Source organism: Ambystoma mexicanum, chromosome 11, assembly GCF_040938575.1.
Source record: "Ambystoma mexicanum isolate Mex_15411 chromosome 11, UKY_AmexF1_1, whole genome shotgun sequence".
Lineage (NCBI taxonomy): Eukaryota > Metazoa > Chordata > Amphibia > Caudata > Ambystomatidae > Ambystoma > Ambystoma mexicanum.
The window spans coordinates 93916873-93936824 of record NC_090934.1 but is presented as its reverse complement, the minus strand read 5'-3'; the positions used below and the strand labels follow the sequence as shown (position 1 = coordinate 93936824).

Here is a 19952-nt window from a genome sequence, read left to right as displayed (position 1 = left end):
ACTCTGAGCCCCGAGGTCGCCACCACTGGTGTAGCCTCCACAGGCTGAGCCAGGGCCGCCGTGACAGTCTCGATAGAGGCCTTGGCCGGGTGGATTAAGGCCTTCACCACCTTAGGTGCGCTCACCGCCTTATCCTTGAGGGGGGGGACACTGCCTCGCTCCCCCTCCGATGGGGCTTCGAGCTCGACCGGGGCCTCTCCAGGAGCTTCGCCGGGTGCTCGGCCTTCCTCTTACCCGACCCAGAGCGTTGGCTCGTGGTTGATGGTGCCGGGGAGGGTGCGCCCTGCCTGGCGCCCGTAGAGCCCGACCGTTCGGCGCTCCCGGTGCCAGCGGACTCGCGGTGCTTGGCCTTGTGTTGGACCCCCGTCGCCGGGGCGTCCTCAAAGGTCTTAGAAGACCGCTCGGATTTCTTCCTCTTCTTCTCGCCGGACGGGCTCTTCCCTTCCAGCCATTTGGCGAGACGTTGATGGCGGTCCTTCATGGTCCGCTCCGACATGTTGCCGCAAAACGCACAGTCCTTCTCCACGTGCGTCTTGTCCTCATGTAAGCAGTAGAGACAAAAGGAGTGTTCGTCCTCCTTAAAGACGTTCTGCAGCTGGCATCCAGGGCAGACCCTGAACAGCTTTCCGGGCGTCGAGCTTCCCTTCTCCTGGGCCATGTCCGGGCCTGAGAAACTTCTGGAGTCCTCCAAAAGCGTAGCTCGACGAAATCTTCACCCTTGAGGGGCGCAGACGAATCCGACACGGGTCCCCGTTGATCGGATGGAGAGTCGGTGGAGCTTGAGGCTCTTTTGACCGAAAAAGAGAAAATGTTGAGAAAAAAACGTGAAAAAATAGCACTAACGCTCGAGAGCAATAGCACGAGGATCCCAACACATGAACGTGCGGTAAAAATCTGAAGATGGCTGCCTGAGGCGGGGCTTAGGTATAGGGCAGTCATTGGCTGTGGTCAGTATGACGCAGAGATCAGTGATTGGTTACTACTACGAAAGACAGATCAGAAACGAAACTGATACTGGTTTTTTCTTTACCGAGGATTCCCAGCCTGACGACGGGGAATATTCATGAGCATGTGAATCCATGCCAGACCCCATGCTGGAGAACCAGAGTTTACCGCCCTTACCCATGTTCAAGAGCTTGCCATCTTTCTGGAATGAGATGCTGCATCCAGTGCCAGTCTCCTGTTGGACTTGATATTGATCCTTATCCTCAAAGACCTCCAAGCTAAACTTCAGGAGAAGGCAGAGGTAGGGCAAGGCACAGGCTCGTTGAGGACCAGCTAAGGAGAAGAGTCAGCCACAACAAATATATTGCTCGAATCCAGTTGTGTAAAATGCAGAAAGAGAGAGGCTCTGTAATTCATTGAAGTGGCAGAGTGGCAGGTTAACCAAAGAGTATTTTCTAAAGACCACATACAAAAATGGTTCTGAGCAAAACACACAGTTACAGCAAAGGGACAACTATGACATGCTTCTTCAACGACCACATAGGTGAAAAAACAGGAACAAAGGGGGTGATAAATGGTCACTATATTTATAAAAGACACTATTTGTGCCTGAGGAGATTCTAAATCTTTGACTGTGACAGTGCACCTTTTAGATAAATCGTCTGGGTCTGTCAACATGTCAAGGAAAGACATGCACGAGTGGAGCAGTGCAGGTCCCTCCGCTGTAGTTGATAGGAGCTGGAAAGAGGGGTGGATCATGGAAGTGAGTGGATCCGCCACACACAGGTCTTTAAGTTTATGCTTCTAAATTCTTTGTTAAAGAACTGCAGGAGCTGTTTTGGTAGTGTCCTATGGGAAGATGTCTCAATTGCTGGACTTAAGGGACTAGGTCTTAAGAATAACATAAGCTTACACGTTTACATATTTTAAACACAAATTCTTAATACACACACTGGTTTACCTGTGAGAAAGTAGTTTAAAGTTAAAGTCATATGTTGTGTTTGCCAATAATATTTATACTATTTAATAGTTTTGATGGCTAGTTTTCTTTTTATCGTTAAAGTAATGTATATCCATTTTGAGAGTTTTAGTGGTCTTCTACACTTGGTTGTGTTCAACAATTTTGTAATAAAACATTTTGAAAACAAAATAAAAAGGAAAATAAGCATGCGTCACTGGTCGAATGTAAGAAAAGTTAACTTCTTAACACAGCAAGGAAAATAACCAAGGCTTTAAAATAAAATATTTAATATTTGATAGTTGAAGGAGGAGAAAGGGAGAGAAATACAGGCAGATATGAACAATTATTTCTAGTGTTTGTTAACACTAAGACATATATACAATACAATGTATGCTCTCCCAACCCCCCACATCCTGTGGCGCAGACATAAAATACTTTGGCCCTTTTCAACAGGTTTCCTCCAATGTTATGCAAATGTGGCAAATCTTGAGGGATGACATCATGCCCGGGGGCGATACGTTCAAGTGACATCTGTACTCTACTGTCAAAAATGACTTCAATAACCAGAGTACGCCCATATGGCCACGGCCCAGGCGGTGGTAGGCCCTCGATAATTAGAAAAGGCAATTCTTGGTTTGAGATCTACTCATGAACAGCTGGTAAGGGTAAAGATTATTTAACATAACGAGGAGTGCATTAATTAATACTCATTGTAAAGTGTGAGTGGTAGAAGACAAGCATTTCTACAAAACCACATGCCTTGTACCAATAGATTGATAGAAATATAAATCTTAGTTACTTTTCGTTCTTTAGTATTTTTAGGCATAAGGACAAGACTATGTAGATGCAGGATACTCTAAATGTATCAGTTTCTAGAATCCAATAACATCCTTCCAGTTGGGAGAATGGAGACAGCGCTAGGAAGTGTTTGACAGAGTTCGCCATACAAGACAAATACATCAATATAAAAATGCAGTTCTCGTTTTGCTTTTCAGCAGACAGTAAACCTTTGCTGAACCTGCTCATAAAGGCTCTGCTTTTTGGGCTCAAAATACAGTACACATTGGAAACCATGGTGGTCTAAGACAGGTTTGTAGACATGGCAAAATGGTTTCAGAGGGGGGAAAAAAGTGAGATGCTTTAGTATTTTTTTTCAGAGCTAGTGGACAAAGTGCAGGGAGCTGGGATAACAGAAATGCCCTCATATTAACAATTTGCAGCATTTTACAGTTTGAACCAGTGCAAATAAAGGTCTGCCCCGCAGGGGTAGAGTGCAGCCTGCCATCTTGTGACAGCTAAAATACTTCAATATTTTTAAACAACTGACAGAATATCATGATTTGTGATAAATATTTCCATTTCAGTGATTAAACTTAAAGGTTATCCCAGCCCTCTTTGCATTTTCTTTCACATAAAGTAAATAGTCATAAACAGAACCTTAATATTAGAAATGAACATGACATTAACATCTCTAGAGACAGGTCGTTCCGTGGATTAATATTTAAGCATGCACCAAGGCAGAGTTTATTCAGAAAGAAAGGAAAATAAATGGACAAATAACTGACCTAGAATGACTAGCAAAATAGAATACTTTCAGAACTCAGCATATATTTCAATATTCTTACATAAATGTAACTATATTGCTGAATTTAGGTGCATATATAGCATCCTTTTCTGGGGTTCCATTCCCCATCTTTCAATGTTGGCAATCAGAAATATATGTATACATATAGTATGATGAAAGATCAGAATAAATGTCATCCAATTACTTTGCAAGACTATCACAAAAATCTCTGTGAAAATTATTCCTGATAGAATATTGTTCATCCTGTACACTTTTTTCATTGTATGAAGCAAAATACGTATTTTTAAGTGAATGTGCACAAATAAAGCACACTATGTAGACTGAAGACACAAACGTGTGAGTGATGAAACCTATATATCATCTGGACAATCTGGACCAATTCCTGCTGGCACTTGGAGCAACCTTTAATAGAGTAAAATTTAGTTGTTTGGTAAAGGACATCGTGGCATCCAGGTAGAAACCAAGAGTCTTTACCTCCTTGGAGACGATGGTATTATTACCGTCAATGATGAAATGGGCATATTCATGTCCTAGTTTGGAGATGTTGGATGGGGAGCCTAGGATTATCAGCTCTGTCTTGTCATTCAGGCATAAGCCGTGAGTGGCCATACATGCCTGAATTATGAGATAAATTCTATTCACCAGCGCCAGGTCCTTGCCATGATCCCCAGAAAGCGGGAGGAGAATCTGAGTGTCATCTGCGTAATTAGTGTAGGTGACACCTAGATGGTCCAGATCATCGAACAGTGGCTTGGTGAATATATTGTAGAGAGTAGGGGACACACAAGAACCCTGAGGGACTCCACACATGATAGGGGCAGAGTCCTCAGCTGCAGAAGGAGAGAATACTCTGCTAGTTCTGTCGCTCAAGAAGGATTCTATCCATTGAACAGCACCACTAGAGAAGTGGGCTGCTGTATCAAGATGCCTACAGAGAACGTTATGATCAACCAGGTCAAATGCAGCTGAGAGATCGAGTAGCAGTAGTAATGCTGTTTTCCCTTGGTCTCTCAGCTCATCGATTTGTGTCTTCAGGTCAATCAGTGCAGTTTCCGTCCCATGTAATGGTCGGAATCCTGATTGACGGACCCCTAGGAGTTTGTGCTGTTCGAGGTGTTTTTGGATCTGTAGGTATGCAATTTTATCCAAAATTTTAAGAAGAAATGGTACTGTCGTGATGTCTCCTATTATTGTGTGTTATGCAAACACAAACTTTTAGGGCTCTAATTAAGTAACTTTGGTGACCGTTATAATGAGTTCTGAGATGGAGATGACACCATTTCCAAATGGACTACAAACTACCATGGTTAAATAGGCCATAAATACAAATGTGCCCAAGTAATTATTTACATACTCAATAATAGTCAAAATGCGTAGGTACAAAGTGCACAAAAAAGTGTTCTCACAGTGTCTTTTACAGCCCAAAACTGGTGACTTTGACAATGCCCGTTTTAAAAAGGGGGAGGATAATGTTTTTTCCTTTGTATATTTTTCAAAGGCGTGTGTCAATTTTATTGTGTTCATTTATATTTTCCACTTGTAGCATTATGGACTTAAGCAATATGAAAATCAATCATCACTGTTTCCAATTAATTTAGGTAGAGCTGAACCCCTTTATTTTAATGTTGGTGATATAGTGTGCCACATGCTTAACTTCTCTCCGGCGTGCTCTTGCTATCTTGTGCAGCTCTGCCCAGAGTAGATCTTCCAGCCTCCAAGGTCCTTAAGGTCACTGAGTATCTACTCCATTCACAAACGACACATTGGCTCATTAGTGAGAAGCGCCAACTTAAAGCCTGTTTGAGTATGTTCAGGCCCAGGTTGGGTGTCTGGCGTGGAGCTTAGGCATTAGAAGTGAGCTTTCACACTGCCTCCTGGTAATTACTTCTTTTGATTACAATTTGAAGTTAATGTATCTGCTTGAGTGTCGTCATGCTTACCTAAATAAAAGATACAGGTCATGTTATGTCTCGAGCTTTGTGGAAAGTTCCTCAGAAGGCCTTTCTAACAGATGATACTGAATTGCCCACTCTCTCGATTTCTAACATTACTTGCACTGCTGTTAACTGTGCTCCGATTAATGCCAGGTCGGCTACAAGTAACCCCATCCATCTCATTTCATAACTGATAATCAGTTGTATATTTTTTTTTAACTGAGACCTGGTTTTTGGACGACGGCTGCACGATTTTCTCTTCTCTGGCTCCAGGCAATTTTTCCACTAAGAGGGTAAATAGATTACGATAAGAGGCGGGATGGGGAGGAAGAGCTGTGATTTTCCACAGCGGCACTATTCCTATACCTTGGGAGTAACCATTGTGCATGATTGTTCCCCTTTTGCTGGGAATAAGCATCTTAAATTGATTAGATCGTTATGACCATGAATAAAAAAACTCCATCCCATAGTATTCACAAACCTCACAGCCAATCTTCCATCTTGGTCTACTGATACTCTGTACACCTTTTATTTAGAACAAAGTCAATTGGTGTTATGACATTTGCCCCGTTCAGATAAGTTCAAGCAAAGAAATCTTGCACCCCCTGATTTTCCTCAAACCTGAAATCACTCAAGGCTGATTTCCAGAAGAAGTAAAGACAATAGAAGAAATCATAAAATCTCAGCACACAAGAAAAAGACCTTGAAAATCTATAAATTAGTGGTTTATATTTCTATATCCCTTTTCCTTCAACATGATAATTCATTATCGAACAATCGTCCTAGAAAATGTTTCAAGTTGTTCAACCTTTTCTTAATCCTTGTTGCGCTTCCATCTCCATCTCAGGAAATGGCAAATAACATACATTACTTCTTCATTTCTAAAACTGATTCCGAGATGATTTCGCTGACGCATGGACAGGCACTCAGCACTTTAAGACCACTATGGTGGTGACTAGCACAGTATAAAAGCCAGATAACACAGCATTTAGATCAACAGACACCATCAGTAGTTCTTCCTCACCACATAACATAACACCAGAGGGCAGCTTACGGCAGGCATCGCCCGCCAACACAGATATATCACATGAAGTACATCTTATTGAGAACGCCTTGGACCCGAGTGTGCTCAGGCTCTTTCCAGCCGCTCTCCCTTTTGGGTAAGATGTGGCATTAAGTATTCATTTAGTAGCTATGTTGAGATGTTAAAAAACTTTAGTAACATGGCCGAGAGTGATTTGTATTAACATTATTATTTATGTTTTTTTCTTTTTTGGGGTCTCCATGCCTGTCTCTTTTACTTGGTTAAAGAGGCCTCCACAGAAACGCAGTTTAACCTACAGAAGCGTGAAACTCTGTCTGAAAATGGAAAAGAAGTTATATCTTGAACATCTAGATGACACGCATTACATATCGAATGGAACTATGCTAATATGAACTGGTTGTTTTGGTATTCGAACAATGTATATGTCCTGATGAGGTGCACCAGATAGAAATATTACATATCTATTGTGGTGCCCGAAACTCAAGTAGACAACACCATAGAGCCCACTTTGCTAAGTTGGGCCTCTTTGAGTTTCTGTAAAAGATATAGACAATTGATAATATGTTCATGAGTAAGCTTGTTTGAACATTTGTCTTGTTGAAATTCGTATAAAGAAAACTTTAGTGTTAAACAAGTTTTTGCAATTATATAAAAACATTGGAGCCCTAATAGATGGGTGTTCTATTTTTAGAACAGAGTAATTAAAATTGCGTTTTTTTGCACAGTACGAATGGTGGATGGTATGAATGTGGATGAAAGTGGATGTAAGAATGGGTGAAATGTGATCACGGTTTTTGATATGATATGTGTTTTTCTAGATGCGATATATATTTCCCTAAAATTGGTTTTTAATATATGAAATGTCATTGTGTTATGTGTTGTTTTTCTATAAATGGATGTTTTACAATGAATTTTGAACAATAAATGTAAGAAATGAACTCCAAACATACTTACTGTGATTTGTCTATAATACATGCCCTTTTGAGTAGGGCGTTCTTTTTGGAAAGGATGTTTGTCATTGTGTTATACGCATGAACCATTTCATAAATGAATGGAGGGGTGCACTTATCTGTTGAAAAGGACCGAAAAAAAGGTTGAATAATTATTTTTTGGGTGTAAAAACCACTTTTCTTCCTAAACGGAAACCCCAAAAGAAATATACATTTAAAAAAAGGCATTCAACCTTTTTTTTCAGTCCTTTTGACCCAACCCTATTGTATTCGATCCTTTTGTTTTACATCCTTTGACTGGACACCGCTGATACCCAGGTGCATCATAAAATCTCTGCTCCCAGCGAGGACCTTTCTCCAGCCTGTATAATTGTTTAAATCGGATAAACAATTGGATGTTGCTCAATGGCTACAATTAAACACTGCAAAGACTGAAATAATCCTACCGGGACAGAGGAACTTGGTCAAGGACTTGGTGTGGTGTCCCTCCCCCCTTTTCTTTTCAGTCCCTCTAACTACTCTGAGAAGATTAGAACTCCAAGGATTTCCTGGAATCCTAATCCTGGCCAAAAGTCCCAGATTAGTAAATTGGTTGAGCCTACTTTATTCAATCTACTGTAACTGCATTCTGTTCCTCTTTCAATACCCAAAACTGAACATGCATATGTTGCTGGCACCTTGGTGAACTCTCTATGTGAATGCTCTTTATACCAGGCTATGTCAGTACCAACTTGATCGGCTGCAGTCTGCACAGGAATCCCCAAGTTCCATTCAGTCACCAATTTCAGATAGTCTCTTCAGTGGCTGCCAATATGCCAGAGAATTCAGCTTAGTCTTAAAATGGATTAACGGTATTGCCCAATACACTTTCTGAGAAAAATCTATGTTGTCCCATGAGAATGTTTCGGCCATACCATGATCTATTGCTGTTGATTTCCAAGTGTAAAAATAAGACCAGAGGAGATTGACTGTTTTCAGTTTTCATGTAATGCCTCTGGATCCTTCTTCCGATCTTTCTCCATAGAGAGACTTCCTTTCTGTCCTTCTGTAAGGCTCTTAAACACATTTCTCTATTGCTGATCAATATTCATTACCTGTTTTTCATAATCTGTTACAACTGCGCCAAGATGCAGTTTATCCTGCTTTGTTTTGCACAATGTTAATCCATAAGCATGCTCCTGTGACTCCACATCTGTGACTTGACTGTAAATTTGAGGGTAGGCATACAAGTCAGAAATATGCTTGGGGATTGGCTTGTTGCATAAAAATTAGGTTGCAGATGCAGAACATCGTACTGCTGTATTTCTAAAGTTGTTAATGATGAGCTGCTAGTGGTCGGTGCTTGTTAGCTGCAGGCCTGTCCGATGAGTCTGGAGGTGCTCATGTTGATGTACTATTTGAAGAGAAGGTAATATCTGTGACTCCAAGTCCCAATGTAGATGTAGGGCCAAGTAAAAGTAAGTTAGCCAGGTTGCTCCAATCATCAGAGGGGGATCGATATTTGAACATTTCAGTCTGGGGGGTAGGAACACGGTCAAGCAAATTTAGGATGCCACTTTCACTTGATGTGGGCATTGAGAAAGTGGTCCTTCTTATCAATAAGTGAAAAGTATGTTACCCTTCACAATATGAGTCTAGATTAGCTGATTGTGTCTATTGTTTGTTTCTCAGTGAGGTTGTAGTTTGTGTGCAATCTTGTTATTGTCATTCTGCGCAGCAATGAAGGATAGGTTTGTTATTGAAAGTAGTTAGCCAGTTCTTGGGTAGCAGCATTGGATAGTTTGGCAATGTGGTTATAGTAGTGTCTTGTAGATGACACTTTGTGTACAGACTAGTTTCATGAGAATTTTAAAAGTGGGGGCAGTTTAGATATCCCGCTTGAAAAAGCTGGTAGGCACTGATTGGGTTTACTGGGGATTCCATGGAGTTTAACCTCCTCAACCAACTGGCTATTAACGTTAGCAAAGATTTGAGATTTAGGGCGCACAATGTTTGAACAGGGAGTGGGAGCTGCTGAGGTTGCCATGTTTGTTCTGAGCTTTTCAAATGCTGCACTGAAACAAGCTGTGCAGAGGTATGGCCAATTCTTAGCATGTGCTAATTTGATTTCTTGGGGACTAAGGGTTACCCTAATTCCATGGCGATTTTTGAGGTTTCATTTATGGCTTTGGATATCCGCAGCTATAGCACCCAAAGTAAGGAACTTGCCGGCATCTTTGAGTTACCCACTGTAACCATATCACAAATAAACACGCAGGATACGCAATTCCAAATATCAATTTTACACAACCTTAAAAGGGAAGGTGGTTTCTTTGGTGAAAAACGTTCCGTCTCCCGCCCCTCTCGAGCGACGCCCATACAGTATGGAGGAAAGGGGACAGGACGCAAGAGTACATGCACATATTCAACCTGCCCTTAAAGCAGGGCACTAGCTCCCTGTGCTATCTAGCTTTCTACGTCCTCTGCCCCATATATGAAGAATTGTGGAGCAAGAGCCAAGGATACCTTCAGAAATGGTCTCATGGGGGAAAGGGGTGGGGGGGGGTCGGTCGGTGTCTCTCCCCTCCCGCCCCCTCAGGATCCTCCAATCAACTAATCTGCAGGCCAAACCCCGGTTGAAGTTCTAAGGGGCAGATAACTTGGGGTTTAGGGTCCAAAGCTCGGAGTACTCAATCATCCAAGAAAGCACAGATGATCTATTCATCTGAAAACCAAACTATTGACTGAGATTTGGGCATTAAATAAGTATATCCGGATAGTAGGCTACACTCTCCAGAAGGGTTTGATTCCAATTGTCGGAGACCATTTGAGGGCAGCGCCTTCAACCGGTTTGTTATACCATGTGTTGGATGTTATTCATCCTGATCCATCAGAGAATACTACACATTCCACGCTGATTTATTCACTCACTAAACAGCCATTTAGTTATGACAAAATGCTATGAAGTGTTTTGTTTGGCGCTTTAGAAAACATCAGATTTGTGCAGGCTAATATGATGCCAGTTCTAGGATGCTGCGGCTTGATTAATTTAAAACTGCATCAATCTTCAGTTTTGCTATGTTTACATAAGGCGCATGGGAACACTCAGACATGGGATCCTAGCTTGATTTGCCTAGAGTCTCAAGCTACAACTCACTGATGACGCCCAATGATGCTGAATCATGGATGGTTGCTTGAGCTCTCATGCCAAAGGAATGTGACCTAGCAGTTTGGCATGAACTGTCCCTCATTGAGTGGGGCTAATCCGGATTTTCACCTGGCTTTCCACTTCTGTAATTGTACAGCAGCCTGAAAATCGATGGAATAGAAGGCTGTCCAGAGCAACAGGCAGTGGTTATGAATAAATCAAAGTTTTTCTTTTATCCTTTCTTCAGTGAGGCTCCAGCACAGTACACTTGTCCTTGCTTACCCCAGGGAAACAATGCCAATAGGCAGTTTCCTCTTTGCTTAATTTTATTTCATGTTATTTCATCCAGCAGATATAAGGCTGCATTCTCGGCCTGCTGCGATTTCAGCAGACGGAAGGTGATACATTGTGGGAGGGAACAAGTAGCAAATTCTGCGCCACTGGATAGTTCTGAAATGAGCTTTAAATAAACGAAACATGGGCTCTATAATTAGATAACTCACATATTCTGCCTTAGATAAGTGTACACCTTTGTGCAGAAATAGGAAGCAATCAAGGGCAGGAGGGACAATATGAGGGCCATCTTGTTTTCAGTTGAAGACCCTTTTACTAGAATATATTGCTGCAAGGCAAATTAGATTGACATATTTACAATACAATATAAGTTAATATGTTTGCTTCAGACAATAAATGACATGTGTACCAGTCTATATGTATATAATATTCCTGTGGGTGTGCATACACATACACACACACACACACACACACACACACACAAACACACACACACTCACCTACCTATATCCCCAAACCATCTATTTGTTTCTCGCACACACACACACACACACACACACAAAATGATATACAAAGAGTGACTGTATGATGGCGTGACAATGCCAATGTGGGTGTTGCGATGAAAAAAAAATATTTCAAGATCAAAAGGATTGGTCCAGTAACCACTGCGGTCATACATATAGTGTGCAGTCACTTGAACCTTGAGATGATATAAATGAACCTTAAGATATGTAACTCGTTAGGTATTTCATAATATTACATCTAAAATTATTTTTTTAGACCTCCGATTTGGAGAAACCTTTAGTTGATAGGAATTGCATAATTCCTGTGTGATTTGGAGAATTCACAGGTAAGACTTTAGTCCTGTCAGAGAAAGGTTTACAAAACAGTGCCATTCATACATTAACAGTAAACTGTTTAAAATGTATGCCATATGTGTGAATATGCTTCCATAAACTCATACTTTTCTACTCAGCCCAAAACTAGCTATAATTATATGCACTCGCTGTTTCACCATTTTAAACAAGTGGCATAATAAAACGTGCATGGTGTAATACGAGATTCACTCTAATGTAGAGCGTCAGGAGGGGCTGCCAAACTCTCCAATGAGATGGTGGCATTCCCCTAGCGGATCTCCAGTGAGTGGTGTAAACATGATGCTATACAGCTGACCAATGCATATCTTCTTTCAGGTATAAATCCAGGCCTTCAAGTTCATTACATTTATGGACATAATCAGACATGTTGTTAGCAGTTCTTCTCGTAAACAATGTAGAGTGTACCTTTGTGAACATTAATACACAAGCCAAAGGCAGAGCGATGATGTTGCGAGTACTTGAAATGCCTGCCATATGATTAGGACATCAGTTGCCACGAGCTCAGAGGTTTAACTCTTTTTTTTTTTATATAAGAACACCTCCCAACAAACTCCAAGAAAAGGGTACAAAGAGAAAAATATCCTTGATCATTGGTTAGTTGCAATGTGATATACCGATTTTAAACAAATGGTTTCCTTTAAAATATTTCCTTTCTACATTAAGGCTTTAGTATTTCAGTACATATCTTTCTTTCTTGATCATTTAAAAGTTATGGAAGTGCCCATTCTCCCACAAACTAGTGGTACAACTTCTTCGGAACAGCTAAACAGACACAATTCACTGTAAAACCGCTTATTGCACTAACAGATCGACAACGTTGTCAGTTAAAAAAAATACATGATGACATTTCATTTTAAAACCAAATGTTGCCCATAATATGTCTTGCGATATTTAAATTAAAGCATAATTATTAATCTAATAAATATAAAAAAGGGAAACTAAACTTCAAAAAACACAAAACATACATATGAAATCACATTAAGATGTAAGGGGCAGCAAGACAACTATATAAAAACAGTTACTATCAACAGAATTTTCTACATTTTACAAGAGACAAACTCAAGAGTGACGAGGAAACATTGGCCACTGGGAAGTATATTTGGGTCATCCCAGTGTTTTTCGTACGTCAGTACAAAATACTATCAGATCTCGTCAAGAGCCCAGTATTTGTGCAGGGTCTCAACAGGGTACAAAAGATTCTGATAGGTTGAGCAGCAGCTTGGTAAACACAGAGGTGAGCTATGGGGAAGCTGGGAGGCAGCAGCTGATCATTGGCTACAAGTGACCATCTCTGGTGAGGCAACAACACGAGTTGGGGACTCAGGGCTGTGAGGATATCAAGGCAGCAGCTGGCTAAACTCTTTTTGGATTGGAGAGCTATAAAGTGTGCAAAAAAACAAAAAAAAGAGGACACCAGTACAAACATGATGTAGGACCAAGGGTGCCATTAAGCTGTACTCTACAGTAAAAAAATAGATGTTGCGCCAATGACATGAACTGTTGTATGGACGACATTAGGAAAGAGACTCCCTTAGCCAAAGTGATTAAAAAAAATAAAAAGCACACGGTTATTTTGAATTTTCTTTGCACACTTTTGCCAACCATCCATTTGATTTTCGTGTAGGCTTTTAGCACATAGTTCACTTTTCATATTTGATTTTTTATAATCAGTGAAATGACGGTTGCGCTTCCCAAGCAACTTGAGGTAAAGGCATAAAGAATCACACTACGTGGAGGAGAAAAATAATTACAAACGATAATGGTCGTACTGCAGACTTCACAAAAAGCAGTTGGCTGGTTTCATATTGCATAATAGTGCTCTGTTTTTTGTTGAAGAAAACATCCCACTCCGGTCCTTTCCTGCCAGCTGAGTGGCCAATAAAGCATGCCTGCAAAGTCCACTTCTGAACATACCAAAAAAGATACACAGCACGAGGCTTGGGGTTGTTCTTTACAGTTCTACCTTTCAGCAAGTATCCATTTTTGGCCATATTTGTTTCTACTGCCAATTTGCTTTCAGGCGAAGTACATTGTGCGTAAGGTGTCCTGGTGAATCTGTACAGCCTTTGCAAGAGCCTGAGGGTCTCGCCCATTACTTTGCCCAGAAATGTGACTTCCTTCGGCGCTAAAAGAAAATGACAGAGTTAGGGCATGCCAATCCCAAGCCCATTAAGCTCACTGCAAACCACACAATGTACTGGAATTCTTTGCATGCAGGTCCAGACTGCTTGGATTATAAGGATTACTAACAGCAATAAGGATCGTAGTTATGATGCTCCGATGCACTGCAACGAAACCTTGGAAATTCGGCAGGTGTGTGAAGTGATCCCAATAGGTGTCACCGATGATGTAATTTTTTATTTCATTGTTGATTTATGCTGTGATCATAAGCGCACGCTTATGGGCCAGGCAATGTGGGGTGAGGGGAGGGGTCGAGGGTCCTTTCCCATTTCCGCCGAATGTCATGGGTTTTGTTGCGATGAATCAGTGGACATGGTTCATGTTGCACCAATGAGTAAAAAATACTGAAGCCCACTGATCCGGCCCAAGGCTGTGGCTCATATCCCCCCGCCTAGTAAATAAACACATCCCACCGGTCAGTCAGTGACCACGGACTTATGCCGTGCCCAAGTTACAATTAGGAGAAAAAAACGTGTCTACTGGTCCTAGCCAGTGGCCCCGGCCTTTGGGCGAGACCCATACCCCCCACCTAATAGCTAATCAGATCAACACCAGCCATGGTCTTTGGCCATGTTCAAGTTGCAACATTTAGTCAAAATTACACACAGCCGCTTCACTAATAAATTACCTGATCGCACCGTCTATAGTTTTTGGTCATACCCACTGTCTACAATGCACCAATTAGACAAAACGCATGCCACCGACTGGACATGGCCTTGGCCCATATCCCTCTCACTATTTACCAGATCCAACAGGCCATGGGCCACAGACAAAGGCCATGTTACAACAATACAAGAATATGCATTTACCAGTGGCTGCAGCCAGTGGAACGTGACCTCTCTGTTTCCCCCCTCCTTTCATTTCGGGAGCTGTTTCCCAGGCGAAATCCCACAGAAACACTACTGCAGTGACCTCGCCTCTGCCTTGGATTACCATGGTTCTCATTCCCACAAAAGCGCAGCATTTGCCGATTACTGTGGTACTTGGAAGACACTTGAAAACTGAAATGTCTTCCGAACCCCAATGCCCCTCTCCGTGTTCAACGCTCCTCCTTTTCTAGGTCCTCCTACTTTGTAAATCCTCCCTGATCTTTTCATCAGCTGGCATTTTTTTCAGACCCTCTCTGTCATTCCCATGGGATTCCTGCAGTAAGAAGAAAACTATCTGTCTCAAAACACACTCTCCAGCCCCCCCCAAATTGTCCCACTGCAATAGAATTTTGCTACAAGTCAATGCAAATTGAATTTAATTAACTATAGGGTATCGGTTGCTGCCCTATAAAATATATACATTGTTTGGATGTGTATATTCAACAGATGTTACTTGCTCAGTAGCAGTCTTTATGTGGCTTCTATATGTCTATAGTTACATGGTATGCATATTCCACCCTGTGGTGGCTCGTCCAGAGTATAACAATTTAATGACTTCCAAAGGAAAAGGGCCTCATCAGAGGATTGTCTGTCGCACCAACGTTACCCTACACACATGGGCAATTGCCTGTGATGCTTCATGTGTGAAACATCCTCATATTGCTTCTTTTTTCTGACACAATGAATCTATGTGTATGTGGTAGACTTATACATTCTGAATATGATGTATGTTCCGGAACTGCCATGTGGGGAGGCTAGGTAAGCACATGTGACTGCAGTGTGATACAAGCCATAGAAGAACAAGTTACTTTCCAAACTGGTAACGTTCTTTCGATGCGATGTTCCTCCGACGTATTCCTTATCTTTCCAGTTTGCTGGCCTCAGATTTTTTTTTCAGTAGAGGGCGCTGCGTTTCGACGTCCCTCGACAGCCTCCGTATCGGTGCCGACGTCATCATGAGTATAAATAGACTCGCGCAGCTCAGCGTCCGTTGCTCAGTTCCGTTTTGAAGTTCAGATTTGCTTTGAATTCATTGGTTAGTGACCTTGAAGGAGCATAAGCTGCAACTACAAGGGAAGTTTTACTGCGGGGATGGATGGGAGGGCGATACGGAATACGTCGGAGGAACATCCAATTGAAAGAACGTTACCAGTTTGGTAAGTAACTTGTTCTTCGAAGGGATTGTGTCCTCTTATGTATTCCTTAACTTTGATAGACTCCCATAACAGTAGTATAAAGAGGAGGTGGGAGTAAAGATGAAATATTTCCCTTTAAAGATGTACAGAATGCAACACAACTTTCCCAATCTAGGAATCTAGGTTGTAAAATTTGGTTAAAGTATGTGCGGACGACCATGTGGCAGCCGCACATATATCTTTAATTGGGACACCTCTTTGGAGAGCCGAAGAGGCTGCGATACTCCTGGTTGAATGAGCCCTAAGATGTTGAGGGGGTTCTTTACCTGCCAATTTGTAGCATTCTAAAATGGTTAAAATGATCCATCTTGAAATGGCCTGTTTTGTGATTGGCAATCCTAATTTGTGCCCTGCATATCCTACAAATAATTGGTCTGCTTGCCTTATCCTAGCAAGTCTGCTAATGTAAAAACTCAAGGCACGCCTTGGATCCAGCCTGTGTAATCTCTCTTCCTCTTTGTCAGGTTTCCTTTATTCATTCCCCTTTATTTGAGGACTGTAGATTAGTTTTGTGTGGGTTGGAAGTTTTCTGCTTTGGTTGGTTTGGCCTTAACTTCTCAATACAGAATCCTGGTTCTGGCCCAAGGCAAGATGGAGTTTCTCAATAGAAGCTTTGATTGGCTAGAGAGGACAGCAGGACAACAATGAACATTCTAAACTGTCACTCTCTGCCTTTCATCGTCGTAGCCCCAGATGAGAGGACGTGTTTGTAGCTGCTCCTGCCGAAGTCTTGGGCCTTGTGGATTTCAACTTCCAGGTCCTTTGCAGTTGAGCAGCTACTCTTTTGGGGGTTTTCAGGCGACGTATCCAGGTTGACAGGAGAGTTTCTGAAGTTCTTTAAAAACCATTCTAAAGATAAGTGACTTTCATTTGGATATGTAAATCTGTTGCTCAGAGTTTTCTTTGAGTCATTTTAAGAAAGAAAAAGTAATTTCAAGCTTTGAATTGTTATGTCGAACTTTGTAAAGGGAGCGTGAATTTTGACTTTAATTTGTGCAAGGTTTGACTAGTGAGCGCTACGTATTTAGCACGTGTGATGTGTTTACCTCCTCACATACGATTGGATTCCTGCGAGTGCACGATCTCTTCAACTGGTGCGCGTGGAGTTACTGTTGCGTGTGTGCGACAAAAAAGTGCTACGCGTGCTCTTCAGTGCGTGTGCTCTTCAGCGCGTGAATTCTTTAATGTGTGTGCGCGACGAAAGACTGCTACGTGTGTTCTTCAGCGCATGTGCTCTTCAGCGCTTGAATTCTTCAGCACGTGTGCGCGTCAAATATTGCTACGAGTGCTCTTCAGCGTGTGTGCTTTTCAGCATGTGTATTCTTCAGCGCGTGTGCCAGTCGAATATTTTCTACGGGTGTTCTTCAGCGCGTGTGTTCTTCAGCACATGTGTTTTTTAGCACATGTGCGCGGTAAACGTTTCTGTGTTTTTTGGTCGTGTGTGCGTGTTCAATAAATCCACATACTTTCTAAGGCACGCGTGTGCAGAACTGTTATTTGCGTGTTTTCTTTCGAGGTTGTGCACGTTCTTCAGGAAACAACGTACTTTATATCGCATGTGCTTGTTTTAAAACTCAAGTGAAAAGAATGAAGAACAGCATTCATTAAAGCCTATCGTTACTGGAACTATATACAGTTTAAAAGGCAAAGGTCAAGGCTCTTATAGTTGCTTAATACAAAGGAGTTGCTGTCTATTTCAAGAGACTCAAGAAAAGAGGTAAAAAGATATTTTCAGCAATTTCTTCAACCTTCTCTAAGATACTTTAGGAGAAGAACCAGGTATGATTCTTTACATTTTAGTTAAGGATATAGAGTCTTTAAACCTACATGTTAAGTAATATGAGAATCTGTGTTTATGTAGTCACTGCAGGTTCAGCATCAGCTAGTCTTGACGTCGCCAGCCTGGTGTTTTTTTATGTTATCCACTTCCCCCTTTCCCTTTGGGGTGTAGTTAACAGAGCTAAATTTAATCTGGTTCTGAGTATTACATTTCAGGGGGATTTTCGGGGGTTCAGCAGCTTCCGCGGACACAGGAATTCTCTCAGCCTGACACTCTTTCCCTGGATGGGGAGGAGGATAGAACGAAGGTAAGGTTATTTTCTGAGAAATGTGGAATTCAGAGACAACATTTGGGAGAAAATTGGGCTTCACTTGTAAGACAACGTTGTCTTTATGAAAGATTGTATGAGGAGGTTTGCAAGATAGTGCTTGTAATTCGCTCACTCTTCTAGCAGAAGTTAAGGCCACTAGAAAGACTGTTTTAAGAGTGAGAAACTTTAGTGAACAAGAATTAAGTGGTTCAAAAGGAGTGCCCATCAGAAACTTTAAAACTAGATTTAGGTCCCACAAAGGAACCTGAAAAGGTTTTGGTGGATAGACATTTGTTAATCCTTTCAGAAATTGGATTACTACGGGTAGTTGGAAATATGAAGGCTCCTCGGCAGTATGCTTGAAGATAGACAGTGCTGCGAGGTAGCCTTTGATCGTACCAATTTGGAGACCTGAATTTGCTGAGTAAAGCAAGAAAGATAACACCATCGGTGTATTACATGAAAAGGGTTCAATATTCTTTTCTCTACACCAGCTGCAAAATGTGTTCCAACGGCAGCGGTATAAAGTCTTTGTTGCTGGCCTTCTAGCTGAAAGCAACACCTCCATGACGTCATCCGGGAGATCCCAATCCTTGTATCTCAACCTTTCAGAAACCAAGCGTGAAGGTTGAGGGTTCTGATGTCTGGATGGAGAACCTAACCCCCCTTCTGCGAGAGAAGATTCTCTTTTTGCAGAAGACAAATCGGAGGACAGATAGACATGTCTAGAAGGTCCGGGTACCACGTTCTTCTGGCCGTATCCGGGGCAATTAGGATCATGGCTTTCCGGAATCTTCTCAACCTCCTGATCATTTGAGGAATGACGGGGACTGGAGGAAACGTGGAAGACTGTGCTCTGCCTGCTCAGAGTGTCCGCGGTCAAATTCTTCTCTCCGGCTAGGTGAACTGCCGATAGAGAGATTCCTTCTTGAATTGCCCAAAACCAGAGCTGCTTTGCCTCTCTGCACAGTGACAGTGACCCTACGCCTCCTCTTTTGTTGAGGTAGTGTATTGCCACTGTGTCGTCCATCATTATCAGGACATTCTTTCCCTGTACTGATGGCAGAAAAGCTTTCAGCGCTAGTCTAATCGCTCTCAGCTCCAACAGGGTGATGTGTAGTCTGGACTCCGATGGAGACCAACGACCGCTGATTGTTAAGTCGTTGGCATGGGCTCCCCACCCCGTCGGTGAGGCATCCGTGACTACTGTTATGTCCGGCCATGGTTGCCAAATCTGTTCGCCTTTCAAGATGTTCGCCCGACAGGCCCACCACTGAAGGTCTCGAGCTACTCTGTCCGGGACTTATAGGAGATCTGACATTCTTCCTGAGAATTGCGACCACTGGGTTCTCAGTGCCCATTGGAAGGATCTCATTCTCAGGCGAGCCTCTGGCACTAGGAAGATGCAGGATGCCATTAGGCCGAGCAACCTCAAAAAGTCGAAGGCTGCTAGACGTTGAGCATTTTGAAACTTGGTGACCTTCTGTAGAATATCTTGAGCCCTCACCTCTGGTGGCAAGGCTTTTCCCAGGGAAGTGTCCAGGACAGCTCCAATGAACTGGAGTCTCTGTGATGGTATAATCTGTGACTTCTTTAAGTGGAGGGAGAAGCCCAACCTGTGAAGGAAGTGGCAGACATAATCTAGATGGATCTGAGCTTTTTCCGGAGATACTGCTCTGATCAACCAGTCGTCCAGGTAGGGGTAGACATGGATCCCTTCCCTCCTTAGACTTGCAGCCACCACCGACATTAGCTTGGTCAAGACCCTCGGGCGGAGGTCAGCCCAAATGGCAGAACTTGAAATTGATAGTGAGAGTTGCCAATTGCGAACCTCAGTTATTTCCTGTGTTTGAGATGGATTGGCACATGGAAATAAGCATCCTGAAGGTCTAGAGAT

General features: G+C 42.3%; 1 protein-coding gene across 1 annotated transcript in view; it reads right to left on the bottom strand.

Annotated features, from left to right (window-relative positions):
- Positions 1-12232: 12232 nt before the first annotated feature.
- LOC138503100 (protein argonaute-3) overlaps positions 12233-19952 on the bottom strand; it is a 2065845-nt gene continuing 2058125 nt past the window's right edge. Inside the window, exon 19 of the mRNA XM_069622607.1 lies at positions 12233-13844. Coding sequence (XP_069478708.1) covers positions 13736-13844 — 109 coding nt within the window. The 3' untranslated portion in view covers positions 12233-13735. The remainder of the gene's footprint in view (positions 13845-19952) is intronic.